This window comes from Drosophila ananassae, chromosome XR, assembly GCF_017639315.1.
Source record: "Drosophila ananassae strain 14024-0371.13 chromosome XR, ASM1763931v2, whole genome shotgun sequence".
Taxonomy (NCBI): domain Eukaryota; kingdom Metazoa; phylum Arthropoda; class Insecta; order Diptera; family Drosophilidae; genus Drosophila; species Drosophila ananassae.
The window spans coordinates 10,792,130-10,810,849 of record NC_057932.1 but is presented as its reverse complement, the minus strand read 5'-3'; the positions used below and the strand labels follow the sequence as shown (position 1 = coordinate 10,810,849).

The 18,720-nt window shown below is 35.3% G+C and overlaps 1 protein-coding gene across 24 annotated transcripts in view; it reads left to right on the top strand.

Annotated features, from left to right (window-relative positions):
• LOC6504257 (voltage-dependent calcium channel type A subunit alpha-1) overlaps nucleotides 1-18,720 on the top strand; it is a 54,431-nt gene that overhangs the window by 257 nt on the left and 35,454 nt on the right. For 5 of the 24 annotated variants that reach the window (XM_032452960.2, XM_032452959.2, XM_032452957.2 and 2 more), the window contains exons 1-11: nucleotides 3,017-3,560; nucleotides 5,830-6,246; nucleotides 11,168-11,486; nucleotides 11,572-11,711; nucleotides 13,603-13,703; nucleotides 14,074-14,229; nucleotides 14,302-14,519; nucleotides 14,586-14,689; nucleotides 16,365-16,480; nucleotides 17,359-17,418; nucleotides 17,534-17,638. In XM_032452960.2, the coding sequence (XP_032308851.1) occupies nucleotides 11,268-11,486; nucleotides 11,572-11,711; nucleotides 13,603-13,703; nucleotides 14,074-14,229; nucleotides 14,302-14,519; nucleotides 14,586-14,689; nucleotides 16,365-16,480; nucleotides 17,359-17,418; nucleotides 17,534-17,638 (1,219 nt within the window). In that variant the 5' untranslated portion in view covers nucleotides 3,017-3,560; nucleotides 5,830-6,246; nucleotides 11,168-11,267. Of the gene's footprint in view, nucleotides 1-2,831; nucleotides 3,561-5,829; nucleotides 6,247-11,167; nucleotides 11,487-11,571; nucleotides 11,712-12,118; nucleotides 12,220-13,602; nucleotides 13,704-14,073; nucleotides 14,230-14,301; nucleotides 14,520-14,585; nucleotides 14,690-15,005; nucleotides 15,122-16,364; nucleotides 16,481-17,358; nucleotides 17,419-17,533; nucleotides 17,639-18,720 lie in introns of those variants that run through there. The other 19 variants (XM_001967332.4, XM_014903743.3, XM_014903742.3 and 16 more) reach the window with 13 other exon arrangements.

Genomic DNA, 18,720 nt, shown 5'->3' with positions numbered 1-18,720 from the left:
GTAAGTATGTATACGTGTTGAAATTATAAAATGTTCAATTGGATCTTACAAGGATATCATATCGTATGAGCAATGAGCCTTGAAAGAAACGTTTTCTGTAATTCCTCAAGTTCGATTTGATTTCCCAGAAAAATATGTTTCTCGAGCCTAGTTGATATAGTGTGTCAATTCATACTAGGGAGGGAAAATTTTTTAGATAACACCATTTCATTTTATATGTTTTCAATTTCTTATTTAAAGTGGCCCTGCATTAATTTATTCAAATTTGGAACAGAGTTTTTCTGTATAACGTAGCGCGTTTTTCACTTTGTTACCCCAAAAAGTGATTTCAATAAGGTTTATTTTTGTATTATTATACAAAGCACAAAACATAATACGCATATCAAAATTAATATTGTAATATTGAAACTCATTTATTTAAACTAACTCATTTATTAAATTCATTAATTTAGAATTTAATGAAATAAAATAATTAAAGCTTCAGTTAAAACTTTTTCCTTGACTTTGAATTTGAATTCAATTGTTGGATTTGTTGCATAGCACTTTATCATTAGAGTTCTTCGGCAGTTTCAAAAACTTTTCGTATACTGCTTAGGGTTATCGACCCTGGATTATAATGTGCTGCATATATTTAAAATGTGTGTTAAGGGGGGAGCCTGCTTTAGAGGCGTCAAAAAAATGAATATTTTCGAGATATTTTTTGGGAAGGAAAGAAATGTCTGATTAAAATGAAAATTGTAGGGTTTATTCTTATATTTTGCAAGAGTCTTCTTAAATTTTTTTATCATCATACATAATATATTCTTCATGTTTTACAAAGTCTACGGAGGCGCCTGAAACATAAAACATACATTTTTAATTTTCAATGGTGTAATTCCTAGGTGAACCAAGAAAATTCAACAAAAAGTAAAAATTCAAAATTTTTTCTGACATTAAAAAAAAAATCATTTTCACTTTAGATTGTTTAAAAATCTGGTTAATATTAACTTTCTTACGGTATTCTTTTTTAAGGTATTTTAGGTTCACCTAGAATATAATTAAATCCTAAATTCAACGTATTTTGATTGTTTCGATAAAACGTTTACTTTTTTTCCGATCTTGCCTGCCAATTTAAAAAATCATCAAAATAAAAATCCGAGAAATCGCGTGTCAGTTTCCGTTCACCTGATACCTGATCGACGCTTGCTCACTACTTTTTCTGTATTTCCGTAAATATTCCTAATTTCTTCGGTATTTCCGTAAATATTCCGAATTTTTTTCTGAAATTTTAGAGACATATTCTTGGATAGTTTATGAAGAGATTTAGGGAAAAAACAACGTTTTTTTGAAGCCTCTAAAGCAGGCTCCCTTAAACGAAGAAGCCATCAAATCAGAAATGAATTGCCGAAATGCCCAATATATTTATGGGAATAAATTGAATAATAAAGTAAGACATTTAAAGAATTTTGCGCAAATATTTAATGAATTTATAAATTGTGAAGAATTTGTGTTCCAAATTTAGAAAAATATCGATCCAGTGGTAATGAAGCAATGATGATCACAGGCTTAAAAAAAATGAGTTGGGAAGAAAACGCTTTAAAGTTTTGAAAACTTAATAAAGGCCACTAAAAATGCGTGCACAAAATGGTCATAGCTTCGCCAATTTTGAGCCAATTGAATTGAACCTTGAACTCGGGCTTAGCCAAAGTTCATGCATCCTGACTCCCGATCTCTATTGGATCAGTTAGCTAAAAATATAATCCATCGAAAGTTTCACCCGCCTAAGGGAAAGCGACAAAAAAAAAATTTTTTAAATAATGAATAAGATTTAAGGGGACCATCGGGGGCCAACGGGTGGCGGCCTGTTTTGAGGCATTTGCTTCTTTCTGTCTTTTGAGGCATTTGCTTCTGACTGTCAAATTTGTATTTGCTTCTGACTCCGGGAAATAGATAGAACTGTCAAATTTGTATTATTTAGTAACATATACTTAGACTATTTAAATATAAATTTTGAAAGAAAAGTATTGTCTAAAACCTGAGTTTTAAACGCCACCACCTTGGAAAAATGTATGCAAACTTCCTCCACGAATCAACAAAAATTTGCAGCGTTTTAATTTACATATCTAATTGCACGGAAATATACTAAGTGTTGTACAATGATGGACAAAAAAAGTTTTGAATTTGGGAGTTTTTTGTTCTTTTTTTTACATATATACAAAATCCATTTTGTGACGTTTTCGGGGGGATAATAATAACTATTTCCTAAAAATAAAAATTCCTAGATACTCTCCAAATATAGTCATTTATCGTGTAAAAAAATTGAATAAATATATTCACTCAGAAATGAAACGCAAATGAAAAACGCAAAAATCTGTTTTTTTTTTCAGCCTCTGAAACCATCCTGCCCCCTTAAGGATTTTAAAACCCCTTTAGGATATATCCCAGTTTTTCATCTCAATTATAGATTTTTTAGTGGGGTTTCGTTTAAGATTACAAATAATAACGGTAACTTATACAATAAATAACGAAATCGGTGCGATAGTACGCCTTAACGATGAAAAATCCTGCACCTAAAAGCTGATCTCTAAAATAATTGTTTAGTGTGGTTTTGTTTGAGATTACAATAAATAACGGTACCATATACAATAAATAAAGAAATCGGATCTGGTTCCACCTATCGCGATAGTACGCCTTAACGATGACAAATCCTGCAACGAAAAGCTCATCTCTAAAATGTTTTAGTATGTAGTATTTAAATTTAAATCGAGGAATTTATAAAATTTAAATTTAAGTTACATAAATCCCACAGTAAAAATCTATCCTTTGGTTTCTAAATTAGATTTTCGTAAGATGCGGAGGGCAAGAGGAGAATAATTTTGCTATAAAAGCATGCATTTTGAATTTCCCTCCCCGGAGCTTACTGCTCAAGCTTTTGGCCATTTGTAACGGGGTTACAAAGCGAACTTTGATTGTCCTTGTTGCACCTACGCCTCGGCGGACCTGCGAGCTAAAGCTTTCGAAGGGAACTTTTGGGCGGACGTAGAGCGCAGGGCTGCTGTTGCCAAAGTCGCGCTGCTCTCTGCCCCGGCGTGTGGCCTCCTGTCTGTGTGAACCGATGTGGTAATGTGTGATACAAAGTCGCCGAGTTAATGTCTTGTCCAACTGGTGAGACAAATTCGTTGGAAGCTTTCGCACAAGCGGTTTTTGTTTTTTATTTTTCCTAAAATTTGAAGAATTTAATGCTGAAAAAAGCAAATCAGTGTCCAATTCTGACGTTCCAGAATGTTAAAGATTTGCAATGAAACGCGTAGTGAGGCAGCGCTGTGAAAATTCGACATTTGGAAACTTCTGAGCTTGTGCTGTGTGGCATCAAAAATCGGGTCGCCTGGTGAAAAACTGAAAAACGTTGAATCCCCTAAGAAATTCATTCGGAGTGAAACGGGAAAACGGCGACAATGGCGACAAGTACAACGTTGAACGAATAAAATTGACTTATCCGGAATGTGCGCCCCGAAAATCTTCAATTTCTTCTTGTCGAGATAAATTTCCTTCCACTCACCTGGCCTTTTAGTCAGATCCATGTACATATTCCCAGTCCCTATGTTAATTGTTGATTTGTCGTTCGTTTCTAAGACCCAAAAAAAAAGGGGAAAAAAAAATATTAAAACGCACCAGCGCGCACTAACACACTCTTGCACGCATATACATATGACATACATACATACATACGTATATGCCACGAAAGCTATTCGGCGTGTGTGTGCGTAAGCTGGGATTGGGTCAGCGGGTCGGTAGCACAACGGGCGCAATATTGCGTCGGTGGTGCGGAGAACGGTAAATGGTGAACGGTGAAAGGTGTACGGAGTAGGGTGGAGGTGGTGCGACAGTTAGGGTATAAGCAATGCGGCATTGGTACCATGTTTAGTTGGGCTTACACGCGTAGGAAGGTGAATGAATCGTATAACAGCTGCAGAGCCCATCACACACGACACACGCCTAGGACTTCCGTGCCCAGTATGGCGTGTAAGTTAAAAATATTTGAATAGACCACACACACTTGTGCATAAACACATATATAGCCATGTACAGTGCAGAGGTATGTGATTTCTTTGGCCCACAAACATTTAAAAGTCGTGCTTGGCTCACTTACACAAGCACAGAATTTGAACCCGAATTCAAATACAAACACAAATGGTGTGCTCTTCTTGAATGCCTCGCGGAAGCGAAAATTGAGTTGTCCGCACTTGGGACGGATTTCTGAGCGTAACAGAAACCGCATAATCCCATTAACCATGACGTGTCGGAACCCTGATAGAAAATCGGTCAATATCGGCCAGTGTTTGATTTAAACAGCACATCCTTCCAGTACAAATGAACCAATTTAATCGTATCCTTTGGTACATTTGGTACCAAGCCCACAAATGTAGGCAACGTTTTTTGGAAACACGTGAAATGGAAATAAAAGAGATGGGCGGCCCACAACGAAACAGAGGGAGAAGGAGCGACAGCCAAGAGAGACAATGTAAAAGAGACTGCAAGAGATGGTGTCATTTTTGCTGTTTATTTTTGGCAATTACTAGTTCGTTGGTCCGTTTGTCGCCCAATAACGGCCAAAAACTACGCCAAAATTATATGTACATGTATGTATGTATGTACGTGTATGCAGATTTGTGCCCCGACATCATCATCAACACACAAAACATAGTCATCAAAAAGGCAAAAATCATTGTGTGGTAACGTCACAAAAGCAATGAGCCCTATTAGTGCTCGGATAAAACTCCTGCCTACTGCCCATCATGTGAAATGTAATGCCAGGCGACTTTCGGGAGCAAACCCAGGATTTAGGATATGGTTCCAAGTGTTATCGTTATCGATGTAATCTACTAATTTTTGGAACCGGTTACGGTTTGCAGTCTGTTCAGGAACGTGCTGTAGGGTAGTACGGATGAACGGTTGTATGTAAAAATGGAAATTGCCGCGGCGACTGGGACGGCGATTGAAAAGCGATAGCTACAATTTCTGAAACATAATTGTAGATATTTCTACAGGCCCTACATGAACACCACCTTTCCAGCATACGAGGAAAGGTAAACATGACCGTTTTTACAATTTTCGCCCCCTACGCGCAAGGGAGAGAGAGAGTGAAAAGTGAGAAGAAGAGCGCAAAGAGCAAGAGGGTTTCCAGGGATTTCGAAATTTCACCGTTCCACAACTCACCACGACGGCCGCAAAGCTTTTTCGGCGGCTTTTTTTTGTGCCAGGCCGAGAGCTAGCCTCTCTCGATTTCAACCCCTAACTTTTTCATTCATGGCGTGTTTCAGTAACGGAATGTTATACCAATAGGCCAAAAACATTCATACATACATCCGTCCTTAGCTGATCTCGAGGCGTACAAGTACACGAGTCTATGTAGGGAGTATAAAAGAACTTCAGCCAGAACTAACTTTGCCCAATACTTGTTCTCTTGCGTACATACATGCATACATAATTATGTATGTACATATGTTTGTACATACATGTGCATATGCGTGAATGTTTTTTCAATAGGTCATGAACCGAATTGACCCGACATCATCGCTACTACTGAATGGGAAGGGTGGTGGAATGGGGAGCTTCTTCCAACAAGATTCTCATTAGCTTCATTTTAGTTATAATTATCAATTATCTGTGAAATAGGGCCTACTCCTACTACATATGTATGTATGTATTTCTGTGTCAACCCCTTTAAAGTACGCCGCGCAAAAATAGTGTCAAAAAAAAAAATAGTGATTTAAATAAATGCCATACATATGTACATATGTACATACATCTAAGAGTGCCATTTAATTTTGTGTTGTTTCTGTTTACAAGAGCCAAAATACAGTAATGCTACGATAATTATTACAAAGAATAAGGAATAAATGAGTGTCAGCTCATAGTGCCGAGAATATACGTAAAAATAGCTAAAAATTCACAAAAAAAAATATCGACTTCGTAGATGATCCAAAGTGTATGTGTGCGCGAGCGGATGCAACACTGAACGCGCGGCAAGGCCACTTCCGAATCCTCCGAAAGGAGCGGCTCCTGTCTCCCACTGCCAACACCGTAGAATACTAAAGTAGCAGTGACCTGGTATAATTGGCCTCCCAAAATAAATGTCCAGTTGCCGCTGTCGTGCCATGCGGACGGCGTGTCACTCCCGACCAATGCGTATTGTGGTTCACCTTGTGTAAGATAATTATGGCCGAGCGGTCGTTACAAAAGTATCAGAAATTGGAAATAGTGACGGTAGGTGTTGTTACTTTATATCTCTCTGTTCCGATATGTGAGATCAGTTTATGCCGCAGCTTCGATACCAATTGCCAACTAAAAATAAATATCAATTTGCGTCGAATGGTAGCACTACGAATTGAGTTTAACTGAAAAAACAAGGCTATTTTTTATGATTTTTGTAAGAATATGAAATTATTTGGACATCTGTTTTACAGAGAAATATGATTATTATCACACGATATCTATTAAAATATATATATTATATATACATATTAATAAAGGTGCTAACAAATCTTTATTTTCATTCTAAAACAACATTATTTATATCTATTTTTTAAAAACATTTTCAATAAAAAGACTAAGAAGCCTAGGATCTTTTATGTTAAAGCGATCAATTTTGGCACATTTGAAAAGTTGTACCGTAAGTTTTATTTTTATTCATTTTGATTGCATTTTGCATAAGAAATTATTTAGTTTTAAAATTGTTTACAAAAAATTTATCTGAAAATAGTTTAAAATATAAGTAAAATTGTATTGCCAATAATATTTAATTATTATTAATATAGTTAAAAGTAAAGGTATCAAAAAGTATGTTTTTATGAACAATGAACGAACGATTCTCTCAGTTTTGAAGCCTTAAAGCCTGTTTTGGAACTTCAAACTTTGCACACAGTATGTACATAAATAAGTTGAGATCGGGCGACTACAGCCTATATGATAGCTGTCACATAACTGGAAAATCGGATTTATTTTTGATAAACCAGTTCGTTGTACGAAATCGTTGTTTATTAGGATCGTCTGACAATACCCAAAAGCAGCAGAGAAGCTTGAGACTAAAGTCATATAAGATCAAAATGGCCAAAGAAATCGACCAAATTCGGTATTTGCAGTAAATAGAATGGAAACCGCCAATTAACTACAAGGGCTTATGTGCAATAAGCTTTGACAGCCGGAAGCTACTAAGATCGAGACACAAATAATAAAATAAAAGTAAAAATATCAAATAGAATAAAAAACGACGATTGCTCTCTCTAATTTATGCGTTTTATTTCAAAACACATATATTTATTTACATATATTCTTATCGTGTCATATATGATCACATAAGAAAAAAGATAATAATAAAATTAATAAATTATTCTCAATAGTTCATTTCGCAAGAATGCTGATAGTCAGCAGAGATATTAAATATTGAGACTAAATAGTTTTAAAAACGCCTTATTCGAGGCACTATTAGCTAGGCAATTAATTAAAAAATACCAGTTAATTATTTTAGTTGTCATTGTTTTGTGTATTATTTATTTTTAAAAAGTGTGAACCAAAGTATTTATAATTAAATATAAATATTATTTATGGTGTTATTTAGACGAAGGAATTAATTTTATATTTATTTTAATGGTGGTAAAGGTCCAAAGAAATTTATTTTCAAAACTTCAGTTATATGTTTTTCATTTTTTTTTTTTGTTTTTAGAAATTTACATAATAAAATGAAATGATGATAATGATGAAATGATTTAATGAAAAAATAAGAAATTTGTTTGGTTTTGGACAATTCAAACCAATAAGATCACCGTGAAGAAACGTGTTTTATCGTTCTTACAAAGACTGCAAATGTGGTGTATGCAAATATGACTTTCTATTGGGTACTTAAAAGTAGCCTCCATCACAAGTGCGCCATTTGGAATTAATTTTTAAGGTAAATATTGCATGTAGGGTTCAGAAATAATATAAACTATACAAATCTATATTTGACCACAAAAAGGATGTTTATGAATATAACGATAGGCGTCGGTTAAAGTCATGTCCTTTTGAGTTGGACCTAACTCTATTGTAAAATTAAATGAATGCATGATACAAATCTTGAAATGCTTGGAAGCCTATCAAGATTCAAAATCCATTAAGTATAATTGCTTGCCTTCTCATAAAGCTGCTTCAGAAATTGGATTCGGGTAAAAATGCCAAAGCTTTCGGGTCTCTGGCTGTCTGTAGCTGTCTGTACACAGTGTAACTGTAGCTAAAACTATTTTATGTAACTGAATTTGCTATGTTTATATAAATTATTTACTATCTGATCGAAAAAAATGGAGAGACTGTAAAATACTCTGAGATCTATTAGAACTCAAAAAGCACCGTTAAAAAAAAAGATACGAAGACTTATGTATATTTTGCACTAAAAAGTTACACCAATGTTCGTTTTAATTTTAAATACGCAAAAAAAATACGCTTTTTGGTGTGTTGAAATAAATCCAAAATCATTAAAAAAACACTAAAGCAGAAATTAGTTGGTTTCAGCGATAACAATTGTTTGAAGAAATAAGAAACCACCTCATGACGTGATATCTCCAATTTGTCTCGGATGAATGGATTTCAAAATTATTCCAACGGAAATTCCAATGGTGTCATTAAAGCTTTTTAGTCAAGTCATGAACACTTTTAAAAATCTCTTATTAGGGTTGACACCTTGTATGATTACATTTTCCAAATGTCTAATAAACAATATTTAAAGTTCTATCGGTGCAGAAAGATGGTCTTTTATTTATATCTTCATTTATTTTATGAGTTAATTTTTTTTTTCAACTAACTGGCTTCTTTTAATTATAAAGCATTCAAAATTTGGGCCCGAAACTCAATGGCCTGACAATTTATAAACACCATATTTCATAGGAATATCAATCAGAGCTGAATCACAGCTGAGTCATTCAGCTGAAAATTTGTAGGCGGAATAGGCTGTGTCAGAGCTGAAGAAATCTCGGAGTTTTTGAGCAAAAGCGAGGAAAGCTAGCTTCGGGCGGTGCCGAAGATGGTATACCCTTGCAGTGAAGTAGCCGCTATATTATAAGATATATATATCGGATCGTATATAGTTGGCCGATCCTTATGAGAATTATTAAATCATTTCCCTACAAATCATCCATCACTGTTAAATGATTTAATGATATTAATAAAAAAATGTTTGAAAAAGCCCCAAATCTCTTTAAAAATTCGAATTTTCGGTCATTTCCGACCCTAGCAATCCCGATCAATCAGTTAATACAGCAGCTTTAGAATATAGATACTGCGATAGATACTCCGACTTATATACTGCGTGCAAAGGAAAGAAGAATGTGAGCAAAGTTTGAAGTCGATAGCTTAAAAACGCGCAGAAACAGACAGACGATCATGGTTATATCGACTCAGGAGGTGATCCTGATCCAAAATATATATGTATAGTTTATTTACTTTACTTTAACTGCATTGCACATTTTTATGTGCAAAAAATAATTTTATCACGTGTGTCTTTTGACGGATTTTTGGGGATTTTTTTTAAATAGAATAGGAATAGATCGTGTAAAAACGCATGTAGATATTTGTTATTGAGATCTAAAATTACGGTTTTAATGGTGCTTTAATTAAACAAATAAATACATAAATATTGTTTTGAAATCAACAGAAACTAATTTGAATTTTATTTTTTCCACGTATAAATGTCCACGCATCATTTTACCTGCTCCCTAACATTTAGGCTCTCCTGAACAAAGTCCTGAAAAAAAATTGGTTCTATCACCCACAGTTTCCGCGGTACACCTAAGGGAAGAAATTGATCAAATTTTACCATGTATTGAATTATGTAGGCCGTGTAATGGCTATGACCATCATTGTTTTTAGTACGTATTATTTTTGAAATGTATGTGTACCGACTAAAATTAAAAAATGTCATCCACAGTTACCATATCTTTGGAATACTCATCCAAAATTGAAATCTCCGATTTTCTAAATTTATTTTTGTGCTTCTATGATATTTCCCCAAACATTTTCCTATGGAAGATTTTTATTTTCCTATTGAAATCAGTAGATCATACCATGTTTTAATTTTGGACTTAAGGGAAAAATCGAAATATTTGTATTGAATTTATTATAGGTGGTTAAACATGATTTTCGTCAATTAAAATGGAGTTTTTAATCTCATATTTTCAAAAAGTCATGGCTACCTAAAACTGTTTCTATGTTCAAAACGTATCTATTCCAGGTTCAGCTTGTTTAGTAAAGCTTTATAGAAATTATAGATAGCCATGGCCAATATCCTAATTGTAATTTAAGGGTTACTAGGTACTAGAGGTGGGCATGGGCATGTTTTCGTCGTGGCACGCGTGCGCACACGTGGCCACGTGTGTTCGTGTTGAAAATTAAAATTTAACACGCGTGCATGCGTTTTCGTGCCGACCTTCCAAAACACGACAAAACAAGAAGCATTAAAAATTTTGTATTTTCTAGAAATTTCGAGAGAAAAAAATAATGTAAATATTATTTTTCGTGTTGGGCCGTGTTGGCAAACTTCGCTGTCGTGTCGTGTTGGGCCGTGTCGAAAAATTCAGCCCATGCCCACCTCTACTAGGTACACAAATGATTTCGAAAAAGTGTGGCATACTTTTAAGCTTTCCCGTACGTAAGACTTACAGTATGTATATTACTATTATGTTGAATAAAAATAAATTTTACATTTGGGTTGGCGCGTAACAATACATTCATTTAAAAATTATGTTTTGGGTGCTCGTATGTGACAATATGTGGCCATTTTTCGGGGCTGTATGCTTACGGTTAATAATACTATTTATGCCATATGCGATAAAACTAATGGCATAATGTAGGGAATGAAAGGAATTTTTAGATTTATTTTTGATATGTTAAGTAGCCAAAACTTGACCCAATAGTTTTGTGACCTCTATCATATTTAAATAATTAAAAAAACATCGAACATGTATGTCCTTTTATTTTATGAAGTTTAAATGTTAATTTTAAGATTGATAATTTTATGAAATGAAGTTGAATCGATTGCTGTGCATAAACGGACCGAGCATTTTTAAAACATATATTTTTAAGCTTAAGTGTCAATGTGGCGCATTCATTGACAGGATGTGTGGCGTAATGGTCTCTAACACATTTCCCATCTTCTATTCAGGTTGGAAGCGGCTCAGGAAGTAGTGCTAGCAGAGCATCAACAGGACTTCTTAGGCGGGGGGCACTTGGGTCGAAAGGGAGCCCATCGCTTAGCTGATAGAATGGGTGGCCCAAAAAAAGAGGAGAACCCACCAGGTGGTGGTCCGACGTCGTTATTCATCCTTACCGAGGATAACCCAATTAGGAAGTACACACGATTCATCATAGAATGGCCGCCCTTTGAATACGCTGTGTTATTGACAATCATAGCCAACTGTGTTGTGTTGGCGCTGGAGGAGCACTTGCCCGGGGGCGACAAGACAGTATTGGCTCAAAAATTGGTAAGACCTCGCCCCGGTTATCCCCTAAACCCCTGTTGAGTGCATCTAATCGGATTTTGTCTCTGTCTGTACCTCGACACGATAGGAAAAAACGGAGGCCTATTTTTTATGCATTTTCTGTGTAGAAGCATCGCTCAAGATCCTCGCCTTAGGGCTTGTTCTGCATAAACACTCCTATCTCAGGAATATTTGGAACATCATGGATTTTTTCGTTGTAGTGACGGGGTAAATAATATGAATCCTTACTTACAATTATTATTTAACAGCACAGTTTCGTTTTTAACTCGATTCCTATTGATTTGAGCACGCAGTGCAAGCTTATACTATTCCAAACTCAAACTCACGTGTAAATCCTGATTTTGATGAATCAATGATGCTGACTTATTGGAGGCATCACTATTTATTTTTTTTATCATAGGATTAAGCCTATAGTTTTACAAAATAATATAATAACTATTTTAAGCGGCAAATTTAAGAGCAGGTTACACCTATTGATGTAGTATCCAACATATCTTATCAGAAGGGCTATCAGAAAGCTTCGGCTAAAAACTTAAGAGGCGAAATCGTACCACAAATCGTTATTAATAACCCTTTCCTGTATTATAAATGGCTTCCCAAAACCGTGATAACAGAGCCATGACGATATTTGCTGAGGCCAATATTGACGTTGACCTGCGTATGTTGCGATCTTTTCGTGTATTACGTCCGCTGAAGCTTGTATCCCGAATTCCAAGTAAGACATCAGCTATTCCTTAAGGACTCTAGGCCAGCCCCGATAAGACTAGAAACTATGTACTTAACCTAATATCTAATTCACATTTAATTTATATCAAATGGCATAGTTAGAAGCTGAATTAGGAGCTTTAATTCTGAGTGAACGCGTCCTAGACTAGTCCTAAATCATAAAAATTAATGTTCATGTAGAATTACTATATATTCATATGTGTAAGAGTATATACCTTTTTACTTTAATTTCAACATAATTTCAACAACATTTGATTTCATCAGTAGGGTGCTACTGTAACACTAAATAAAGTTCTTAATGTCATTTAAACGTTTTAAAAATATATCCATTGTGAAACATAATTGTATTTGTCTCACAATACTTAGAAATTTAGTGTTCAAAGAAGGATATCCTAGTTTACTCTTATTTTTTAAGTCAGATGTCAAAGGGTGTGTCTATTTGATTGGAATACACTTTTCCATATTATTATTTTGAATATTTATTTATCCTGTTAGAAGCATTTGAAGAAAAGTGACTCTTATCCCTTTGACTCAACAAAATACGACCATGTAGTGGTCAAGCATTAAGTAGTTTTAGTCGAATACATAATTGAACTGTAATAGAACACGTGAAGAGCGTCTGAAGAACTGGAGGCGATTACTTTTATTGAATTCCTTTCAGCAGCTACCATAAGTAGGACCCTAGGTCCCAGGAGTTGTGGCCGAACGCAATAGGTTGGAGGCCTGTATCGCTAAAAGAATGTTACTTCGAAGGTTATATTTAGACTCATTGGATCCGGGAAACCATACAAATATAATTAGTTGGCACTTACACCACACACTTTAGTGAAAACAGTCTTGAATTATACAATTGTTGTTATTTCTGTGAAATCTTTTAGAGAATAAAAAAACAATAATGTGGCTGGCTCCTCTTTAGAGGTCTCGCAACAACCCCTATAGTTCTGAATCTAACTTTGTATCATATAAGTATTTGTTAGATCAAGAACCTCTAATATCTAGAATATTCTAGCTGGAGAATAGATTATTTTTGCTCTTACAAATGCAACTTTATTAACCCATGAGAGCAGATCTAAACTATTTTACGTTTTCGCTTGGGATTCCCATTGTGTGTGCGAAATATATGAACTAATCACGCATTAAACGTTAATGGATTATTGTACCTTCAATTAAACATATAATTTCAATTGCTATTTGCTTTCCATTGTAAGTTTCAATTAAATATGCACATTTTACAGTTTTTCGTTGTACATACTCGTATGTTTTCGTATTTATTTTCGAACATCTCTGACTATAATTGTGATTACTGGTATTTTTTGAGTATCGCTAATCAATATTTAAATACATTTTAATCGCTTAACGTCTGCAAAAACAGATTCATGACACAGTACCCACAAATAGGGCCCGAGGTAGACCTAAGAACACTTAGAGCCATTCGTGTGCTACGGCCCCTAAAATTAGTGTCTGGAATTCCTAGTGAGTAGTTATATTGTATTTTTCAAATTCTTGTTGTCGTCTCGTTTTGACGCGAGTCTCATTATTTATGGTTTACGTTTCTTTACTTAGTCGGGAAGCGGGATGGGCGAAATGTGCACTAGTGCACTAGGCACTAGTTCATTCATTTTGGCCATCGCTTCACTTAGTTTTTTGTATTTTTTTTATCGTAATCGTATGCAAAAGATTGGTTTGCTGCGAACGATTGTCGGACGACAACCGTGTCCTAATTGTGTGCAGAGCCATCGAAATTCCATTTTCTAATCCAATATCTAACCCCTCAAACATCGTCCACCCAACCCACGTGGCGGAACGGAACTGATCGGATCGGATTGATGATTACCCACAACAGGTTTACAAGTAGTTTTAAAATCTATAATCAAGGCGATGGCACCTTTATTGCAAATCGGTCTCTTGGTGTTGTTCGCAATCGTAATATTTGCAATCATTGGACTCGAGTTTTATTCGGGCGCACTGCATAAGACTTGTTATAGCTTAGAAGATCCAAGTAAGTTTCCGTATCCGGCTGTATGTCAAGTGTACAAGAGCACCCCCATAAATACTTTCCCTGTCCACGTAGACAAACTAGTGAAGGAGGGCGAATCAGAGACGCCCTGCAATACAGACAACGGTACGGAGAAGGCAGGTGGCTTTGTGTGCAACAACACCACTAGCATGTGTCTCGAGAAGTGGGACGGACCAAACCAGGGCATAACGAGTTTCGACAACATTGGATTCGCCATGTTAACCGTGTTCCAATGCATCACCATGGAGGGCTGGACATCAATACTCTATTGGGTAAGCGGTGATCGAACTGACTCTCTATATAAGCTACAATATTCTCATTACGATTCTTTCTCGCAGACCAACGATGCACTAGGTTCAACATTTAATTGGATATATTTCGTGCCTCTTATAGTTATAGGCTCATTTTTTATGCTCAACCTAGTTCTTGGTGTCTTAAGTGGGTAAGTACGACTGCACCGTTCTAAAGTCTTGTACACCAGTTCACGTTCGTACTTCTTATGATTTGGTTTATTCTAATCTGGATCTGGTTTTCTGATACTGCATACATATCTTTATGTCCCTCCAAATGATGATTTTAACGAAGATTGGATGTCAATTAACCATTAAGATAATTACGATTTGAGATCTGAGAAACGCCTTAAGCATATGTATGCATGTATGTTAAAATACTTTGCTTTTAGTTTACAATTATGTTTATAGTTTGTCACTTAATCGGAAATTTGATTTAAAAATAAACTATCGTATTCCCGAATTCAGAGAGTTTTCGAACGAACGAAACCGTGTTGAGCGACGCATGGAGTTTCAGAAATGCCGATTTCGGGCCATGTTTCAGACAGCAATGGTCTCGTACCTTGACTGGATCACACAAGCAGGTTTATACAAATAGCTCTTAATATAAGTGCAACTATTTAAACAACCATAATCAACCTGAAAGGCCCACATCAGTGGACCGTCAGTCATAACCAGTCAAAACAGTTCTTAAGATTAGTCCTACTTGTACTCCCGATTCCGAACGAGCTCACTAACCAAATAAAAAACGTCACCTATCTAAACCGAAACCGAAACCGAAACCGATACCGATACCGAAACCAACTCCCAACAATATATAAATTGTTTGTTTACTATTAGTTATACCATATACTATAACACGAGCAACGTCCCAAGCTATAAAAAGAGTTATTTTTCCCAAAATCCGTTCATTAATAGACATAAATAGTTGCGGTCCATCGATTGCGAAAGAGTCCTGCGAAACGCTGTTATATCCCAATGCAACCCAACCAAATAAAGAGATCCCAAGTATTTTGCAGCGCCTATATATTTTCTGCATTTTGCCAAACCTAAACTGTAACCAATTTTTACTACTATAGCGATAAACTAAACTCCTCTACCAAACTAAACAAGCCTAACCAATTAAAATAAATACAAAATACGATTTTAGCCAACCAAAATGTACTTTTTACAACTAATTATTATGTCTTGCTGTTACTTCTGGCTAGAAAAGGCGTCGGCTACTAACGCTCTCATAAATTCCGACACCAGTGCACCAACCCAACAATATTCTGTCCCTTCCTCGGATTAGCCAGCTACTCCCCCATCACCGTCATCATTATTCCAGATTCGTGCCCGGAGTATGGGTGACTCGATCACCCCATGCGTACTACTCGTACTCGCTGTCTCCAGATATATCATCCTATATATACAATGCTATGCTCGAATGCACACACATATAGTCTCACCAAATCGCTTCCCTGAATATGCTCCCCTGACTTCGGGCCTTACTCCAATAAGGTCACGCCAGGAGGCGATCTCTCTGACGCCACAATATATCTCAACCGATATACCGATATATTACCCGTATTATATTTCCAGTGAATAATTTTCGTTTGTTCTGTTTGCTAGTTTGTTATGTTTCAAAAAACTAACCGACCAGTTCTTAATTTACAAAGTATGCCCTTATTTTGTGGTATTATTCGATTCTGCTAAGTTAATCACACTCGTACAAACTACGATGAAAGTATGCTGCTCTACTGAAACATACTTATTTGTTTTACCAACCAACCTATCAATCAATCCTGTTTTCGGGGTTATCACATTCTATTTGAATATTTTTTGTAGTGAATTCGCAAAAGAACGAGAAAAAGTAGAAAATAGACAAGAGTTTCTTAAACTTAGAAGGCAGCAGCAACTAGAAAGAGAGTTAAACGGCTATGTTGAATGGATTTGTAAAGCTGGTATAGTATTTACCCTTTATCTTGTTTTTATATCTATCTTTATACTCCCTGTAATACTAATACATAATCTAATACCGTACATTCACTTTCACGCACCACATTCTGAACACTAATCACAAATGAAAACATTCATAATTAGACACCATAACCACAAAAAATAGCTTTCATATTTATTAAAACTTGATCATTGTCATGGCCTTTTAAGTAAAAATTATCAAAAAAATTATCTGCGTTTCCATTGGGGAACGAAGAACTAAATATTTTTAATTATTAAATCCCACTAGCGATCGGAAACGGAACAATGCCTAATGAAGTCGTCCGATTCTAAATTTCATAAACTTGTAAATTTTTACGATAAAAATTATTTGAACCAAGCCCAAAAATTGATTATTATTTATCGATTTATCGACCGATAGTTGCGGTTGCAACTTTTTATAAGATCAGACCAAGGGCTAAACGTTAAAGCATATTAGGGAAGCGGATACTTCATGGTCACTTATAGAAAAAGTATAAAAACGCACATCTTCCTTGCCTTTTTCATCGATATTAACCAACCATAACGACTTCCATTTGTCTTGTTGAATCTTGTTGTGATATGCCAATATAATCAAAAAAGCAGTTTGATTTTTGTAATACTTTTGCAAAAGAGCTAGCACTTTTGGCCTTTTCTGAACTTCCCTCTACTCATAGAACAAAGCTTCGCAGTGTAAAGTGCCAAGAATAAAGTTAAAGTAAATGTCCTCAACCTACTAGATGTAATATTCTTGTACCAAGATATATTTTTTATGCCGTACCGTATATCTTTTTGGCGATTATTCATTGGCTACTTTCGCTTGCTGCGATCAACTACTAATCCGTGATTTTCTATGCTATTGCAGAGGAGGTAATCCTAGCAGAGGAGCGAACCACAGAAGAAGAAAAGATGCACATTATGGAAGGTAAGTTTCCTCGAGCTTTCATTACCTTTTTACCCAATACTTATTGCGAAAGCAGGTTACGAAAGTATATGCGTTTAGGGAGAAAAGGATCCGTGTAAACTCTTTCCTATTTCAGCCCGAAGACGCAATGCTGCCAAGCGAAAAAAGCTGAAAAGTTTGGGAAAGTCCAAGTCTACAGACACTGAGGAAGAGGAGGCCGAGGAAGATTATGGCGACGATGGTAAGAAAGATATGCAAAATAGGAAATTTTTTTATAGGAAACAAGTGTACAGAATTATACCAAAATCTTCTTAAACTCCAAGGATTGTAGAGGAAATGCTACACAGTAAAGGAGAGTTCCAAACCTATTCAATATAAATCGTACTTATCTTTGTCAAATCTTGACAGGAAATTACAGTTTTGATACGATCAGAATATAGGTTAGACAGTAAAATTTTAAATGGCTTGTACTCATTCTTAAATTTTACTTAAGAAGTATCTTTATGTGAAATACGAACAACCGTCCCTACTTTTTTCTAAATTGAAAACTTTAAAGCTTTGGTTAAGTTCATTTACTCGAAAAATTATTTATTAACTTTTAACTTGGTCGTGATATTTGGGTTAAACATTTTAAATTACTTTTGAAATATGACTTACATGCAATTAAATGAAAATATTTCTTTATTTAAACTTATTTGATCTTTCCACAAACCGAAATTGATTATCTTACATTGAATATGTTCAAAATGTGTAAGTAAATTGTGATTTTTATTTTTTACAAACCGACAATCTGTCCATATAACTCTCACATCATAGCTCACACAGTACCTTCATTTAAGATTCCTTAGTTGCAGCATTGACTCAGTTGTATATATTATTATTTTGAAAAAAGTAGATCATTGATGAAGAAGATTTTACGAGGATAAACGATGTAGGAAGTTTTCAGTTCGAACTTTGAAGAATGGAAGTGAATTTTCTGTAAGATTTTTATTTTTTGAACACAGTACCGTCCAATTGCAGATGAAACAATTCACTTTCGTATAAAATGCAACAGGTCCAAGAATCTAAACCTCAAAGACATAAGTGCTAGAGAAACCATAACTATTGGCTTGTCCACCTGTACTCGCAGTTTTCATATAATTGTAGATTGAGAATTCTCATGGTAGAGCAACCACTTGTAAGCAACAACCAAAAATTCAGAAAATTAGTGTCCTATAATCCGACGTAATGGCAGTAAAAACGCATATTGTATATAAGTACTTTGAAGAAGCCTCTCCAAATTAAACCTATAAAATACACAAATTGAAAGCTAAGTAACTCACA